Below are 17,157 nucleotides of genomic sequence, written 5' to 3'. Positions count from 1 at the left end.
TGGGGGCATCATCCTCAGCCTCATCATCATCATCATCATCCAATAAAAAGCTTTCTGTTCGGAAATTGATTGCCATATTCACACATCACAGCCCCCGGAGATTGCAATCTCTTCGCTTTTTTTAATCACTCTCTACTTTCCAGCTAGTGGGTGAGGTGTCTGCCTATGTACTGTTATGTTGTTGTCTGCCTCTCTCTCTGTCCTTCCCGTCTCTCTCTGTTTTTCTTTTTTATATTTTTGGCTAAATTTTAATTCAAAGAGAGACCAGTCATCAGGTGGAGGTGGAGGAGGTGGTGTGGAAAGCAGAGCGCCTAAAAAAGCTGTGACCACTGTGCAATCTCTCACCGAATCTCTCACGTGGCGCGCCAGCCGAGGCGCCAATGCTGGGTGAGAGAAAGTTACAGTTCTTTCAAGGCCCGAGGGAAAAGCTCATTAGTTGTTTCACATCACATGCCATTGCCCCACCTATCATCTATGGGGTTCCCAACTCCTAGCAAAGAAAGAATTTTTAGAGCAAAGTCGTCGTAACAATTAACAAAATCTGAGACAACTTTTTTTTATTTCAAAACAACATATTAGGAAGAGGAGGTAGCATGCGGGCCGGATACAGGAACAACAACGTTTCAAGGTGCAATCAACAAAAGGGTCAAATGCATCAATAGGGGCGTGAAAAGGGTTTTGTTCACAACCAATAGTATACACAGCAAGAACCACAACTCTACTCAATACATGTTTCCTTTAACCTCTTTTATTAATCGCTAATCACTGCTATCCATCCAATGGGGGCACGGTCGAGTGTAAAATACTTTGGATTCGCGCTTGCGCTCTTGGGCCTCTGCACGCTGCTGCTGCAACTATACGAAGCTCCATTAAGTTCAAATGAATGGAATGAAGAAAATGAGTAGCATGACGAGCATGTACCTGCTGGTAACGATTAAGAAGACCAAAAGAAAGACTAACGGGAAAATTCGTCAAGAGAGCCTCAATGCAGCATCTTCGTCCGTAGTCCATACAAAACCAGGCATGTCGAACCTCGGCCCAGCTACTGTCCTGTAGACATAAAGCTTCTCGACAGGACAGCTTTCGGGCCTGGACTCGGGGGGTCCCCTCTCGTCGATTACTTCAACGTTAAGCCTCGGCATCTTCTGACCTAGCAATTTACATGCTCCAAAACTTACTGGGCAAGAAGACATCCAAAGGGATCGCATTGTCTCCAGCTTTGCAGCATTGGCCAAGAGAGCCTTGTGTCCAAAGGGGCAGTCTCTGATCTCCAGTTTCTTCAGGCTGTCACACCCGGACAGCACGTGATGGAGGCCCAAATCACTATCCCCAGCAAAAGCAATAGAGAGCATCTCTAGCTTCTTAGCATGGGTCCCAATGTACTCAAACACTCGATCCGTTAGAAGACCAGATAGAGAAAGACGTCGCAACTCCTTACAATGCTCAACAATGGCTCCAAACCCAGCATCCAGAGGCTCCAAGGTTATGTAATCGGGAGTGCGAGGCTCCAGGATGCAAAGACGGAAACGTGTCAGATTCGGCCGGTTCCTAGCAATGGTAACCAAGGCAGAATTTGACATTTGGCGGCAGAAATACAGGACTGACTGGAGCTTGGGGCAGCCCTCAGAAACAGAGACAAGGCCTCGCTCTGTCAATGACACATTTGGTTCTGGACCAAAGGGATCGGAAGGAAAAACCCTCAGTTCTTGCAGATCCTTGCAAGAAGCAGCAAGGGCATCAAGGCCGGTGTCTTCAATGTAATCCAGTACCTGGGGTTATACCTTTTATCAGTTCAAGAATGCAGGCCAATATTGAGCTTAAAGCAACATTTCAGAAACATAAATATGACTTCTTTCTTCAACGGTGTAAAATTTATAGACTGGATTCCAAGGGAGTCCAAATAGAAACTCACGATATCTAGAAATCCAGGCCATCTATAGAAACTCAGCCATGATTCAACACTGGTCTCAAATAAGAAAGCCTCATATATCAACTAAACATGCAGCATTCCTCTATTGAGCAAATATAGAGATTACTCAAGCATAGTGAATTAGCAATGATGAAATAGTAGACATACCAATAGGCGCTGCAAGCTGTGACACTGGCTAACCAGTTTCACAAGATCAGGGCTCTCAATAGTGGCATAGCTCAGATTCAGAGAAGTAAGCCCAGAGCAGATGGAATAGGCTGCAGGAAGATAAGTGGGAACCACATCCCAAAAACCAGATAAGCCCTTCAGCTTCTTGCACCCTGAAAAAGCTTCAGCTAGGCTTGAGAAAACATCAGAGTGAAGATCAGCTGAGTAGGCACCAGTTCCCAGCTCAATTAGCTGAGGGGCCCGGCGGAGCAGATTAGGGAGCCTCTCGAGGGGTACAGCACGGTTGAGACGAAGTGAGGAAAGGTTGGTACACCTACCCACCAGACGCTCTAAAGCAGATGAACTCACATCAGAACCTAAGCAAGAAATGTTCAAGGAGACAAGTGAGGTAAACGTATCAGGAAAATGGCTCAGCCAGTGTCCACTTAAATCATCCACCTCGCACTCCTGCAAATCCAACACTCTTAAATTCCTGCACAAGCAAATGGGGAATCAATTTTACAAAGAGCAGCCCCTATCATGATAAGAGTTACTAGAATTTGCACAAGGTCTGCAATCATGGTAATTACCTAAAGAAACTTAAAAGGAAAATTTTCACTACATTAAAGAAAATAAATCTGCTAAAATAATGAAGGCTTGATAAAATTTTGTTGTGAAGAATTAGCAATTATTGATTGTCTTTATCATTGAAAAGGACTAGACAATCCTTATCAGAGTAACTTTTCCTGATAGCAACAAATACGAGAAAAGAAAATCAATCATTCCCTACCTGTTTGATGTTCTCAACAAACCATTCTTCACACCAATACAGTTTACATCCCCGAAATATTGAATTATTGCAGCATAAAAACAACATATGCCTGAAAGGTCTGCCCAAGGATTACAAATGGACCACCAAAACTCAATTCAATAGAATCTTAACAAACAACTAAATAAATCCTTGATAATCAAAAGAAAAAAGGTCCATTCATCTTACCATAACAATGTTAAGTAAAAAAGGAAAATGGAATCTTAGACCAGATAGCGCCTACATTGTCCAAGAAGCAAAACCCAAAACTGGAAATAACCTAATTACAATAGCCTATCAAAAACAGAAGAAGAAACTAAAGGCAGTAAGTATCACCCTTGCCTAGATTTGCCATTCTTATGACAAGACTTCCAAGCTCTACCAGAAAGAAAGAGAAAGCCAGCCAAAAGAAGACAAAACCCTTCAAACTGCAGATTCCCCGTTTACAGAACCATAATCTAAAACCTTGATGAAGAAATAACATCCATGTTTCTCCAAAATAAACTCAGGAGAAGGACCAAACAGAATCGAGAGAGAAAGCAACAACACTAAAACTGAAATTCGCAAATTGATGCAAATAATACGGGAATCAACCTGGAGAAAAGAAATTGAGGGCCTACCTTGGCAGAAAATTTGGCAATTTTCGCATTAAAAAGCTGGAAGTATAACTAGGCCCCAAAACGAAGAAGAGAAAGAAAACGAGTCTAAAAGAAGAATATAGCTCTGAATCTTAGAATTTTCCACTAAAAGGATATATTAGAGCACCTCCGTTGACGAAGAACATTTCATCAGTTCATCTAATTACTTAATCCATATAATGTGTAACACTAACAGTCAAAACTCGCTTCCATTCCTAAATCTATCATCAATGAATCAGACACGATAACACCAAAGACACAGTGACCAAGATAAATCAGAAAACGGGAAAAAAAAAAAAAAGGTGAAAAGAAAAAGAGGAATGCGGGCAATCTACCACATTCTTTGCGAATCAACCAAGCACTCAACAGTCAAAAACTTTATTTTCATAGTATATACTCAACGTTAGGTCGAGGAAGGGGTAAGGATATCCGACTCAAGATTCAAACCTCCTTTTGCCTCTTCTTTTTGTGAGTAGAGTGAGAAGGCCTCACCTGCAATTGGCGGCAATGGCGGCGAGTCCATCAGTAGTGAAGCCCTCACAAGACGACATCACAAGGACCTTGAAGTTATTGAACGAACGTGAAATCAGCTCCAAGTTCTCGTCAGTGACGACCATGCGCTTGAGCCGAATCTCCTCCAACCAAGGGTAAGCCCTACCCATGGCCGCGATCCAAGGGTAAACGTACCCACCCCAACCCTCCGGCACCAGATTGTAGTCCGCGAAATGTGGCTTCCCTTTCAGCTCCACGGATCTGACCTCGGGGAACCGCCTGATCATCATCACAGGGCTCACCGCATAGCAGTTCCCGACGAAGATCCGTCGCCTGCACCACCGCTCGATCTCGTACCACGACTTGCAGACCAGAGATACCGCGTTCCGGTCCTTATCGTTCTCTATGAACGAGAACACGTGCTCCAACACCTCCTCCGGAAACGAGTACGCCATTGCCGCTTTCCCCAGAGCTCCGACTACAAACACTCAAATCTCGAAGTACGCAGGCCGAACAGGAACCTCCCAAACAGTACCGGTATTCCGAAGCTTCAGATCTGAGACGCCATTAACGAGCTTGGAGCCAAGTTCTTAGTTGCAGGAGAGAGAGATATAGAGAGGAAGCGAGGGCGAAGTGAGTACCGGAGAGGATAAGGTTTTTATGTTGAGCTCGACGAGGGTAGATTGGTAACCTAAGGTCACATGAGTTTTGTGTGAAATGATGGCAATCAACGGTTTTATCGGCCGACACGTGTAGTGGCCATGATTTAACCGTCGGATCAACGGTGGACCGGCCGCGAGACAAGCCAATCTTATCCGTTCGCGACGAAGCGCAACCGCAGAAAACGGGTGTACATTTTGAGAGGGTCGTATAAAGCCCTACTGTTGTTGCTGCTGCTGCTGCTGCTACTACTACGACGCCGCCGTGGCGAGAAATCGAGACGAATAAATGATATAAATCGCGAGACGTAAATTAAAAAAGGGGCGGGGAGCTGTACTAAAGTGCTATTATTGTATTGTAAACTGGGTTTTAGGGAATCTCATGATTCTCATTGCACGGCTGGATCTGACGGATCTGACTGAGGCGGGGACCACCGGAGCAATCTTAGGGCAACGACGGGGGGGGGAATGATCGGATGTGAAACCTTGATCCATGATGAGATCCCGGCCACCAAATCATGGCCGTCGATCATTCGCCCGAATCCAACGGTCAGAGTTCGTTTCCCGAGATCCACAGTGATAAAACGAAGAAGAAACTCAAACTCAAAAATGGTAAAAAGCAGAAGTGGACCATACGGAGACATAACATAACATCATATAGGGCTGAGAGCTGTTAGATTCTTCCCCGGCTCTCGAATGACGGAGTCGCCCCTGGTTGGGACGAGATATTGCGGGACTTACCCCGCTTCATAAGGCGGCGAAGGGAGGGGCAGCATCGTCAGTGCAATTCGATTTGGGGGGGGTGGAAGTGTCTGAGCATGGACTCCATCGACCTGTCGCTTTTTATGTGTCCGAAAGCTGATGGTCAAAGATCAACGGCCCAGATGGAAGCTGAAAAAGAAGAGATCTGGGCCGTCCGGTGGCGGGCGTCTTCATCAATCGCAACCGAAAGCCTTGTCTTTTCTTCCGCTTGGTATTGACCCGACGATTCAAAAAATAAAATAAATTAAAATGGTTGGAGATCTTAATTAGATATAATAATAATAATAATAATACAATCAAAGGGGTTTACATATATTATATAATAATATTTCTGAGAATCAATTAGATTAATTAATGAGAGGATAAGTTGTTAAGCACGAAAAGTGGGTTGTTTAATGTACGAAAGGGGAGAGGGGAGGGAAGGATTAAATAAAAGCAAGATTTTAAATGAATATGATAATTAAGCCCACGCATGGCTCTCCGGGAATCTCTCTTCCCCCCCCCCCCCCCCCTCGAGTGGGATGGATTGCTCCCAACTCACTTGCCAACTTCAATATGTTTTTCGGGAAGCGAATTTTATATTTATAATTATTAGAGAGGAAATTATTATTTTTCTCGGAGCTTGTAATATTTAATAATTTCGTCCCCCCCCCGGGTAAAAATTCCACAAATTAGCCTTTCGCCCCCCAAAGGTTCAAGGGCGTATTTGAAAGAAACGGGAATCCGAGGGGGGCGAAAAGTGTAATAGGAGGAAAAGTGGTCCATAATAATAAAGTGATGGGAGGAGTGCGTGGAATGAGAAGAGAATGAGTGAGGAGATGGGGGCACGTGACTAGGAAGGAGGGTAATGGAATGGTAATTTGTTGGTAACTGTAGGAGGAGATGGCGCCCCACTGAAGCCAATACGTTTACAATTAATTCTTAATTATTGGTCCCTAAAACATTAATTAGTCTTACCACCCACCCACCCAGCCTCCCTTTGCATCACTTTTTGATGAATTACGCCGTTCTTGCATATTCTCTCTCTCCAAGTTAAAAGATGAAAGAGACTTCCTTAATCACACTGTACAAATGTTTTTTTGCTGAAAATTAGGTGACAATATATATAAGAGATTAAAGGTGGATGATGCATGGATTGATAAGATGGGGTGGGCGGGGGGGGGTGTTTGGAAGAGGACAAAATGGTTTCCCAACAAAAAGTGTAGTTTAGTTCCAAAAGCAACGTGCTACGCTACGCATGCCAATTAAATCTTACTTTTTTGACAAACTATTGTACTTTTCTACTCGGCAGCTATTGCGTTTGGAAATTCGCAGCAAAGTTGATACCAAATATTGCCTAATAATTCCACCACTTATTATTTTTTTATTCTAATTCTAATTATATGTTCTACATCCCTCTGGGATAATTATTATACCCATAAATTTCATATGAAAAAAAACAAAGATTTTGGGTAGGGGGCATCTAAGATCTTATTGACCGTGACAGAGTCCGAGTCCAATTAATTAACAGCAACCCTCAAATTTTTGAAACATTGGTATAATAATAATGATATATATAATTTATGACTGATTTGAACTTTCATGAGTCTAATTAAAGCGAAAATCGATCGGGTCACGTCGTAATTAAGAAACGTAGCAGCGTTAAGAATGATGTATTAATTAATGAAGGACGAAGGGAGGTTTGGTGGGGGCCCATTGGCGAGACCTAACCTAATTTTGATGGGCCCAGGGGCTGTGGGCCAGCAGCCTATTACCGGCCTCGTCGAATTAGCTCTCCCTCCTCGGCTCTCTCTCTCTCTCTCTCTCTAATAAAAGAAGGCTGAAAGTGGTCTGAGACTGAACTTTCCAAAAGTCGGAGCTTTGATACGATGCCCGTCACCGACAAAAGACGCTTCTCTCTCTTGCTTGCGTGTCCGTCGTCCATTGGCCAGGCTCCTCCTCTCCCTTCCAATTATCCAAATTCGTTGACCGCTTGAATTTAACGGCCCTAAATATGAAATGACATGGCATTCACGTTAATGGTCACCCTTTGGTCTTTAAATAACATTTTGGTTTATTTTAACGTAATATATTGTCCCTTGGAAGGAGGATCCACGTGGCGAGGTGCTATTAGCGGATTAAATTGCCTGCCCCCAACGACATAAATAAGGTTTCAAATTCACCGCACGTTATCGCATGTTCGCATGGTCAAACTGGTTGACTATTTCGAGACACCAAGTATGGTCTTTTTTCACGCTAAGAAAAGAGAATCTTTAGTCGCCTCTCTTGTATTTATCATCATTAGTTTTTTTAAATAAAATATAATATATTTTTTTAAAAAAAGTCATATAAAATATATTTTATGTTTATATTTATTTTAATTTTAAATAAAAAAATTATTTAATAAAATATTATGTGTTAGATAAAATTTTAATAAACATCGATGTCTCGTTTATAATGTTATATATCTTTTTTATTAAATTTATAATATTTAAATAATAAATAAATAATAAAACAACACCACTCGTGATAATTTGAATTTGAATTTTTTTTTTTAATTTATAAATTTATTAAATAGACATAATAAGTTAAAAATTAGGTCCACTAGATAAGGACTAGAAATTTGTTTCCCTTCCCCTAAAAAATCTAAACCCTTTAACTTAAAACTAGTAGACTAACCCAAGGGGTAATTATATGTGTCTTTAGTGTGACTTATCATTGGTCTGATAAATTGATCTGCTTTGTTGGATTTGATCTGGAAAAACCTTTTGTTTTGAAGTATCAAAATTTATTGGTTTTAGAAATAAATATTAAATATCTTAGTCCCAAAGTCACTCATCTTATATTATACAACAGTCACTAATAATTTTAAAATTGTGTGCATCATCCAAGAAATACATTTCTACCCAAAAACTATTTAAAGAACTAATATATTGAAAAAAAATGTTAAAAATATATTTATGTGTTAAACTCTTGAATAGTAAAATGTAAACAATATAATTATTCTTAAATGTTAGGCAAAACTATCACCAAACATGATGGCTACACTGCTCTTGAATTAAACTTGATTGATTTAAAAGATAGGGATATGATTGAGGGGCCAATCTGAATTAGGAACAGATGGACGCATGACTTAGCCGCAAAGATGGAAAGAGTTGAAAAATAAAATAAAAAGGCACTTTGTCTTGGCCTTTGTTCGTATTTTACAAAGTGTGCTAACGAGAGCATCTCTTTTTATTTTTATTCAAAATCATTTCATCCATTATTTTAGCCAAATCAATTGCATGTACATGTACACCTCGGCATGCAATATCCGAATAGAAAAGCCCCAAAATTGTGCAATTGTCAACTTAGCTTTTACTTTTCTCTTTTTTAATGGTCATCGTGGTTACAGTACATATATGGTTGCAATCTACTTAGATTTTTAATAAATAAATTTTCACGGGTTACCTGTGATAAATTGACTGTATTAGAGTTTTAAAAATGTTTTTTATTAATAGCGTTAACTCCATTCCTAATCAAAATAATCCTATGTTATCAATAATTCAGATTCCAAAAACTCTATTTACTTGTAATTTGTATTTTTTTAAAGTAAAATAATCAATTTGATTCAAGAATCAAAATATAGTGATTTTTTTTTATACTTCATCTTTTATCTTTTTTTATTTTATTTTATGTGATAAAAATAGAGAGATATGAAATCGCTACCGTATTTGGGCCCTTAATTTTTTTTAATAATGCTAGGAGCCATGTGACGCCTCTTTATTGGAGTTCTCTATCTATCATCTCCTTCAATGAAAATTCAATACATGATTGATGACTCATGACTCGTAACGTTATTTTAATTTTTTTGAGAACTAATTATATGATAAAAATAATAATTCTTTTTTGTATAATTTATAATATTGGATAATTAAGGCTGACATATGTAAAAATGAACATAGTTTAGGTTACAATGTTATGGTAGATGTTGTTATATAACTATAAAAGAAAGAGGTAAAATAAAAAATAATATCATATTAGATTAGCTTGTTAAAGATAAGACGTGGGAGTTTACCTCGACCATGTGTGGGCCCTCCCGGTGGACCATGTGGTTTATTTTGTCAAACAATATATAAAGAGTCACTCTTCTCCTTTGATCCTCTCTATTTAAACATGGCCTAAAATGATTTTGATATGTGATAAAACAATATATATAAAAACTTATATAAGATGTGGATGAAATAGATGAAATTTCAAATTAAGAGAAAGGCAAAAGAAACTTTTGAGTCCCTGAACCAAAAAAAGTGAGCCCAATTCCTCGAATAAAAATAGCATTATCCTTTTTAGGTCTGTCTGACCACAAATATCTGCCTCTTAATTTGCTATAAAAACAAATTGAAAGCCTTTGTGTTTGAACGCTGTTTCCTTTGAAAAAAAAAAAAAAAAATTTGCAAGATTCCAACTATTAATTGATTTAACACATCTATGCTAAAATTTGTCTCATGTTGACACTGTGTTGTGTCTTTTGTTGGGTTCTATTCAAATTATGTGAGGAGAAGGTAGGGTGGGTGGCCCTATTTCTAGGGGTTTTCGTTGGCCCTTTCAAGGAATTGACTCGCAGGAAGACTAACAGAGAGAGATTCACAAGGGAGGGGGAGAGAGAGAGAGGGGGGGGGGGGAAGACATAAATGCATTGAAATGGCGGGCTTGGATTTGCAGAAACAGTTAATGGGTAACATCATTTGCAATAATGTTAAAAGTGAGAAGGGAGGGGGTGGGGCTGGGACCACTGCAGCATTGGCTCTCCATCTCTTTCTCTCTGAGAGATCAATTCCATCTGTAGTATCTGATGGGTTAACTTCATCATGGGCCTCTTCGCTTTTTGGGTTCATTCACTGTGGTCCTCAATTCCAATGGCTGCCATTCCTTTGATTGTTCTCCTTTTGGCCATTAATGGTGGACCACTTCACCCTTTCCTCCGTCCTAACTTGCCCCTCTCCGGGACCAATTTCTCATCCCTCTTTCCCTTTTCCCACCTGTGACTCTCATTCATGCAGATAATATATATATATATATACATGTAATTTTTTCTAATATTTTTGTATATAATTATATCTTCTACAATATTCTTATTAAGTTTCGCGTGATTATTCTAATATTACTCTTTAATTTATACGATGTCACCATCACACTACTCTAAATAACTTCTAATAAGAATGGATTCAAAATATCTTGAGAGATATAAGTACGATAAACTTTTATTAGTCTTATTTATCTACTAAGAAGGAGAAAATTTGTCTCATGTCACAGATCAAGTGATTAGGTCACAATAAGTTGGGATTCTCATTAGTAGGTCGTGAATTCGATTCCTTATCCTACATAATAAAACAAAGTCTTCACTTGTGATTTATTTCTTCTGTTAAAATTAATAACACGAGTGATGAAAACCGTACAAGAACGATCATTTCAAAAAAAAAATAATTAAATTTCTCATAATATTAAAATATTTTTAAAAAATCAAGGTTCTACCTGATGAGATTGGGTGGCGTGGGTATATAATATTTAAAAAAAAAATGGGAATAGGCAATCCTCATTGTGAAATTGATGCATTTGTGCATCATCAGACTCACGTCGCATCTAAAAACTTTACCAAAATTCTTCTAATCCAGTCTATTTCATTTTACTAATTAGTCATTTCATTCCATTTTCGAACTTTTTCTAAAGCATCTTATACACAAACCAAAATGTCACGCATACATTATTCCGATCACATTACTTGCACGAAATTCTGCAAGATATTAATTTGCTATGCATACGTATTTATATGTACACATAGGCATAGACCACTTGTGGGAAGTGGCCCAAGTTAAGATAGGAGCCTGCCATAGGACCCCGAGTTGGGATGCCCTTTGTGGGGTCGCAGATTTGTGGACCTGTTGTTTTGAGTAACAATGACACCTAATCCCAATTGCCCTCTTTCATCCACACATTTCCAACACAATGTCATTGTCCAAACCACAGCACATATCTTCCATCCTGACTACTGAGTACCACTAAACCATCAATCAACATGTTCATCATAGCTCTCAAACACAGAATTAACTAATTGAATCATGATATGATATGATAAGTTAAAATTTGTATCAGTACATTATATGTTTAATATTTAATTTTTTACTCTATATAATAAGATAAATTTTTCATTTATGATTTATTTTTTTTGTTAAAATTGATGACATGAACAATAAAAGACCATGTAAGAACGATAATTCTAAAATACTTATCATCAAATAACCATCTCGATAAAGTCAGTGCATTGGTGAATTTTCAGCATTTCTTGACGAAATATTCAATCAAATCAAAACTCTTTACCTTTAAACTTTATTTTTCTTCTTTAGTACCAATAATTAGTTTTATACCACTTGTGATTAATAAAAGATACCCTAAAATGATATGACAGTGTTATTATTATAATCACAAACCAAAACTCACAGCACTTTAGAAATTGAAATGTGTTACTACCAAATCGTATTGGTAGTATTTTTTTTAACTAAAAATGTTTTAACAATATAATATTTCTTTGAATACCGAGAGTTTGAGTTGCTCAAGATGAACTAGTTTGGCCATCAATCATGATCACGGTCATTGTCATGATATGATCTTTTTTCATTTTGTCGTCGTCTATTAAGATCTCGCCATAATCTATTGATTCTATTCTTTACTTGTAAGCGCCAAACTCCAAAATTCTCCGCCAAAGTCAAATGAATGCTTATCTAAATCAAACTTCGCAATCTCTCCTACTCGTTATCAGTAGATAGATAAATGCGGTAGGGTTTCATCATAATTGATTAAAAGTAGGTGTAGATCTAACCTGGTGATCGCTGGCAGAGGACAGTTGGGAGTTTGAAATTCGCCGACATTTCTGCGTTCTTTCAAGACTTTCCGGCAATCACGAGTCCATCAGTCGTAGAAAATGGAGGCCTCTCTTTCTCTCTCTCTCGATGACAGTCGGCCGAAGTATTCCTTTTATTCGAATCAAACTTTCAGTTCCGGCATTGCTGATAATAGCTGGCTGCCAGAGAGATGACTAGCTGTGTTCATCATCTCGATTCGAAGCTTCGGCTACTCTTGGCTGGTAATTAGGGTTTTTACTTAGTTTTAATCATACATAGCTGACCGAACCTGTTATTTTCGCGTTTGAAACTGAACGTTATCATCCATTCCAATCCATCCTTCGTCATAGATTGGGCCATAGAAGCCCACTCCTGCGTAAACAGCCCATGTTCTTATAAATACTTTTACAAAATTATTTAATAATTTCGCAAAAAATTGAATAACCTCACTTAAATTCTTCACCTCCTCTTCCTATTAGCACCCAGACACATGTTTGATCTTCTAATTTTTTAATGTTATTTGATAAAAAGCAGGTTTTATATTTGGTAACAATATATAACTTTTAACATAAATAAGAAACACACATTTATTAGTTTCCCCTTAAATTATACTTAAATTTGAGTATTGTTGTTGCATGGATACAATAATAAATTTATTGAATGAAAATGTCATCTTCAAGCTGTCTAAACCTACAAAAATAATAAAATAGTCAGAGGGCGCGAAGAGGTCCCCACGCAGACACTCTGACGCTTAAGTTAGACACTGAATATGATAAAAAAAATATATATTGAAATTAGTATCAAATACGTCCTCCTTTTAAGAATGAATGTCTCCTTATTTATAAAGAAATATGGAATGATTTAAAGTATAACAGAATTAGGGTTCTTGTAGATAACGCTTATCTAAATTGATCATAATTTGATTGGGACTAGGATAGTTATAGATAACATCTATCTTGGTATTCTAAAATCTATTAGAATTAAGATATAGATAACTTGTATATTTTACAGATGATATTTGTCGACGTTTGATTTCGGCCGACCGTGATTCGTTTTGGGCCGCGGTGAGTCAATCCAAAAAAATACCGAGAAGGAAGGAAGAAAACCCCCCCCCTCCCCCAAAGTTCCAAGCGTGTACACCAGAATCTTTTACGTGGTTCGGCCAGAACGATGCCTAGTCCACGGCCGCCCTCTGATTATTCTCCCAGAGTGGCGGTATCTGATTATTCTTTTTTCTGTCCCTCCTCTTTGCTCCTCATGGCCCCCTTTATTTCCATTTTTCTTGAGGGACTTTTACAATCTAGATAATATATAAAAATACAGTGTTTGTATAATGGGGGACAAATAGTTCTTACCGCCTTCGCAAGACCGGGAGTGGGATCCTCATTACGAGGGGCATGGGCTGTTACAGATAAAGTGATCGGACCCTACCTCTGACTTCTCAGCAGCTTTGCCGCTCATGCGAGCTGGAGATTTTAGGCGAGCGACCTGGATGGCCCAGCGATCTGGAGGATATTTCAGGAGCTCGTTAGTCGATTGCTCCGAGCTCGTTGGGGGATTACCGGGAGCTCGCCATACGCTCGCTTTACGAGTTCCGGGTCTTTGATGGAGGCTGGACCTTCCTTGACGAGGTCGTCCGGGCCTTCTTGGCCTTGGGTGATTGGGCCGGTCTGTCGGACCGAGTCTGGCCCATGCGGGGAGATGCGGGAAATACATATAACATAAGCCCCCCAGTTCGCGGTACGATCTTCGTGCTGGGAACTGACGCGTGCCAGCTGTTCTTCCATCCCTCCAACTTCTGTCCAATCACCTTAAGTCTCGTCGTTCCACGCAGCACGCTTTGTCGGCAGCGCATTTAATGCGCGCCCCCTCCCCATTTCTGCGCATGATTAAACTCGTGGGACCCACAAGCTGTTGTGCGGCCGCTGGATGCCGAGCATGTGATAAGTCGTCATTCGATCCGACGGTTGGGATGGATCAGGCCGTCAGTATAAATAGTGGGGAGTGTCCACCCGCTTCTTCTTTCACGCTATTTTGAAACTCCCTCAAACTTTTGCCTCCCTGCTTTCTTGTTTTTTTCTCTCTCGAGGCCTCCGTTATCGCCGTGCTTTCAGACGTCTGCCGTTCTCGTCCGGTGCTTGGTACGAGTCCCCATTCAGTCGTCAAGCGCAGCTTTTAGGTAAGTTTGTCATGTCTTTTCTTCTTCTTTTAGTGAGGCCGTCCACCGTTGGTTAGCCGTCGGTGGTTTCTCTGGCTTCGTCGATCGATGTCGTTCTCATTTTTGGAGAAACGGCACGATTCGGTTTGTCGTTTGCTGGGCCTTTGGGTCCAATGACCTTAGGATTAGCTTTTCATGGAACACCGGGCTTGCGGCTGCAGCCCCTCCGCCCTAGGCGGTACCCCTTTTTGCGAAGCGCTCGGCCTGGAAGACCTAGGGGACGTTTTAGGGTTTTTCTTCTAGTTTCTTGAGGTCTGGTTCGCGACTTGCGACCTGACTGTTCTCTCTTTTCCTTTGTAGATGTCCGACCAACACCATGGAAATTCAGGTCAAAAGCGCTGCAATTATATCGTAGGAGAAAACGACACTTCGAGCTCCGAAGATTGTCTCATTATGGAGGGCCAAAATCTTGGGGGTGCGAGCTCGGGGTGCAGGGAGGTCGCCGTCCCGACCTCTCGGGAAACCGAGCTGAAGGTTCAAGATCAGATCGCTGCTGATCTTGCGGTCTTCAAGAGATTCTCGTCCAAGGCCAAGCTTCACGAGGTGATGACTTGTGCTCAGGAGTTTCGTCTCCCCAGGACCTGCCGAGTATACATCCCTGCATCGAGCTCCCATGCAGCCTACCCGCCAGCCAATTTCGTAGCTATTAGCCCCCAACACCTCGAGTCTGGCTTTAGGTTCCCAATAGCCCCGTACCTTATCGCCCTCTTGAACGACGTCAAGCTCGCCCCCTTCCAACTAACACCGAATTCGTATGCCCAACTTACTTCTTTGGCCGTTTTATTCCTTATAAACAAACTTCCTCTCCCTTCCCCAAAACTGATAAGATTTTTATTTTCTTTCAAAAATGCCAAGGACGGGCTGTATTACCTGGCGGCCCGTCCTTCTCCGTACAAGGCCGCCCTTCCTCAGGGTAAAGCAAAGGGGAAGTCCAACGTGGGCGATTACAAGTCCAGTTGGTTCTTCGTGTCTTGCCCTTCCCTTTCTCTACTTAGGAATTGTAGCTTCGCACTGACCCCTGGTAAGAGAAGATGAGCTCTCACGAATCTTTCCTTTGTTCCGAGAGTGCTTGTTTTAACTTGCTCATGTTTTGATGCAGATTTTGGGGGAAAGAAACCGATTTTATCGGCCGAGGAGACTGATATCCTTGGCAAACTTGTGGCTGCGGAGTCGAGCTCGGAGATTCTTGAGCTTTCGGACGAGCTACTTCGCGAATACGAGCTCGCCCCTCCTCTTGGCACCGAGACTGTCGAGGGAGATCATTTCAGGGACTTGGGTGCGGAGGTTCTCTCTTCCGGCTTACAGCTCGCTGAGACGAACAGTTCAAGAGGGGAAGCCGACCAAGACGATAATATGGTTGATCTCGAGCTCCTCCAACCGAAGCGTCATAGGGCGAGGTCGAGCACTACGTCTTCCATAACCCCGAGCTATAGCTCGCGGGATGGCAGGTCGGAGCAGCCGCAGCCGCAGTCACGCCCCCAGCAGCAGCAAACCCAGCAGTCGCGGGGGGGGGCAGCAGGAGCAGCGGCAAAGAACACTGCCCCGTCAGCCCCAACAATCAAAGCAAGCTCATCTGCAGTTGGGGCATCGGCCACCTGCCTCCCGAGACCATGGTTCGAGTGGAGCCCGTGGGAAGGAGGTTGCGGTGGAGGTTCGAGACGCTCCTGCTGCCAGCTCGAAACGGAGATCGGACCAGCTGCAACAGGGGGAGGATATCAGGGCCAAACGGGTCAGGGTCCGTGAGAAGGAGCTGGCCGTGGAGGCCCTGCCAGGAGGGGTCTTTGTTGGTCCCCTCCTGGATTCCGTGCCCGATTTCCTGGGTCCGAACTCCAAGCCCCTTGACGACCCGAAGTTAAAGGGAATCCCCCTTTGTGATTTTGTCGCCCGTCACAGCCTGGTGGTAAGTAGGAATTCTTCGTACCTTGGTTTCTTAACCTACCCCTTTGGTTTTTTAATGAGCTAACATTTCTTCTTTTGCAGACTTCTCTTGCTGCCGTGAAGCTCCGAGCTCAGTACAAAGATTTTGAGGAGCAGCTTCAGTCGGTGAGCACGTCCCGTCAGGCCGAAATCGCGAAGCTTGAGGACGAGAAGAACGCCCAAAAGGCCGAAATAACGAAGCTCTCGGACGAGAAGAAAGATCTCCAGGTCGAGCTTCTTGCCACTCAAAAGGAGGTGGAGGGTTGCTTGACGCGTCTGAGGATGGAGATCCAGAAGAATAAAGATCTCGACGAGGAGCTTCGCAGATCGAAGAACATGTGGGAGCAAGCCAACTCCGGGCTCACCGGCGAGCTAAATGGAGCGAAGGCGGAGTTGCGGAGGGCTGAGGAGCGACTCAGATCAACCGAGGCCGAGCTTAGGGAGGCGAAGGAGGAGCGGACACGGGCGGATGATCGTGCCGTCCGATGCGAGGAGCTTGCCAAGAGGACCATTGACGATATAAGGGCGGAGGTCGGAGAGCGGATGGACGCGGCTCGTAGGGAGACCAGATCCGACACCTGCTCGGCATTTCTGTACACCCTTTGGGTGAACCATCCTGAGATGGATTTCTCCTTTTTCGGTGCGCAGGCTGTCGAGGAGGTGGCTCGGTATGCTGCCGAGGCCGCGGAAGATGCTGATGATGCCAATACCCTTGACTCGTTTTTGGTCGCA

The 17,157-nt window shown here is 41.9% G+C and overlaps 1 protein-coding gene across 4 annotated transcripts; it reads right to left on the bottom strand.

The window, feature by feature from the left end:
- Positions 1-531: 531 nt before the first annotated feature.
- On the bottom strand, positions 532-4,875 carry LOC127786843 (protein TRANSPORT INHIBITOR RESPONSE 1-like). 4 transcript variants are annotated; one of them, XR_008020058.1, is made up of 4 exons: positions 4,016-4,875; positions 2,078-2,570; positions 922-1,769; positions 532-845 (listed from the first exon to the last, which is right to left on the bottom strand). XR_008020058.1 is itself a non-coding variant. In XM_052314536.1 (3 exons), the coding sequence occupies exons 1-3, from the start codon at positions 4,468-4,470 to the stop codon at positions 972-974; spliced, it is 1,746 nt and encodes a 581-aa protein (XP_052170496.1). In that variant the 5' UTR covers positions 4,471-4,874; the 3' UTR covers positions 532-971. The 4 variants fall into 4 exon arrangements, 1 of the variants encoding a protein (XP_052170496.1); XR_008020056.1 differs by having other exon boundaries at positions 532-854; positions 4,016-4,874; XR_008020057.1 differs by having other exon boundaries at positions 532-848; positions 4,016-4,874.
- Between the last annotated feature and the right edge of the window lie 12,282 nt (positions 4,876-17,157).

Source organism: Diospyros lotus, chromosome 12 (assembly GCF_014633365.1).
Source record: "Diospyros lotus cultivar Yz01 chromosome 12, ASM1463336v1, whole genome shotgun sequence".
NCBI lineage: Eukaryota > Viridiplantae > Streptophyta > Magnoliopsida > Ericales > Ebenaceae > Diospyros > Diospyros lotus.
This window is presented reverse-complemented; position numbering and strand designations above follow the sequence as displayed.

What these genes read in the sequence shown, in the direction of transcription:
- LOC127786843 (XM_052314536.1), bottom strand. Translation starts at nt 4,470, where the DNA reads ATGGCGTACTCGTTTCCGGAGGAGGTGTTGGAGCACGTGTTCTCGTTC. An exon ending in GCCATTGCCGCCAATTGCAG is followed by an intron (nt 2,571 to 4,015) that starts GTGAGGCCTTCT and finishes TTGCTTGTGCAG; the next exon opens with GAATTTAAGAGTGTTGGATT. An exon ending in ACAGCTTGCAGCGCCTATTG is followed by an intron (nt 1,770 to 2,077) that starts GTATGTCTACTA and finishes GTATAACCCCAG; the next exon opens with GTACTGGATTACATTGAAGA.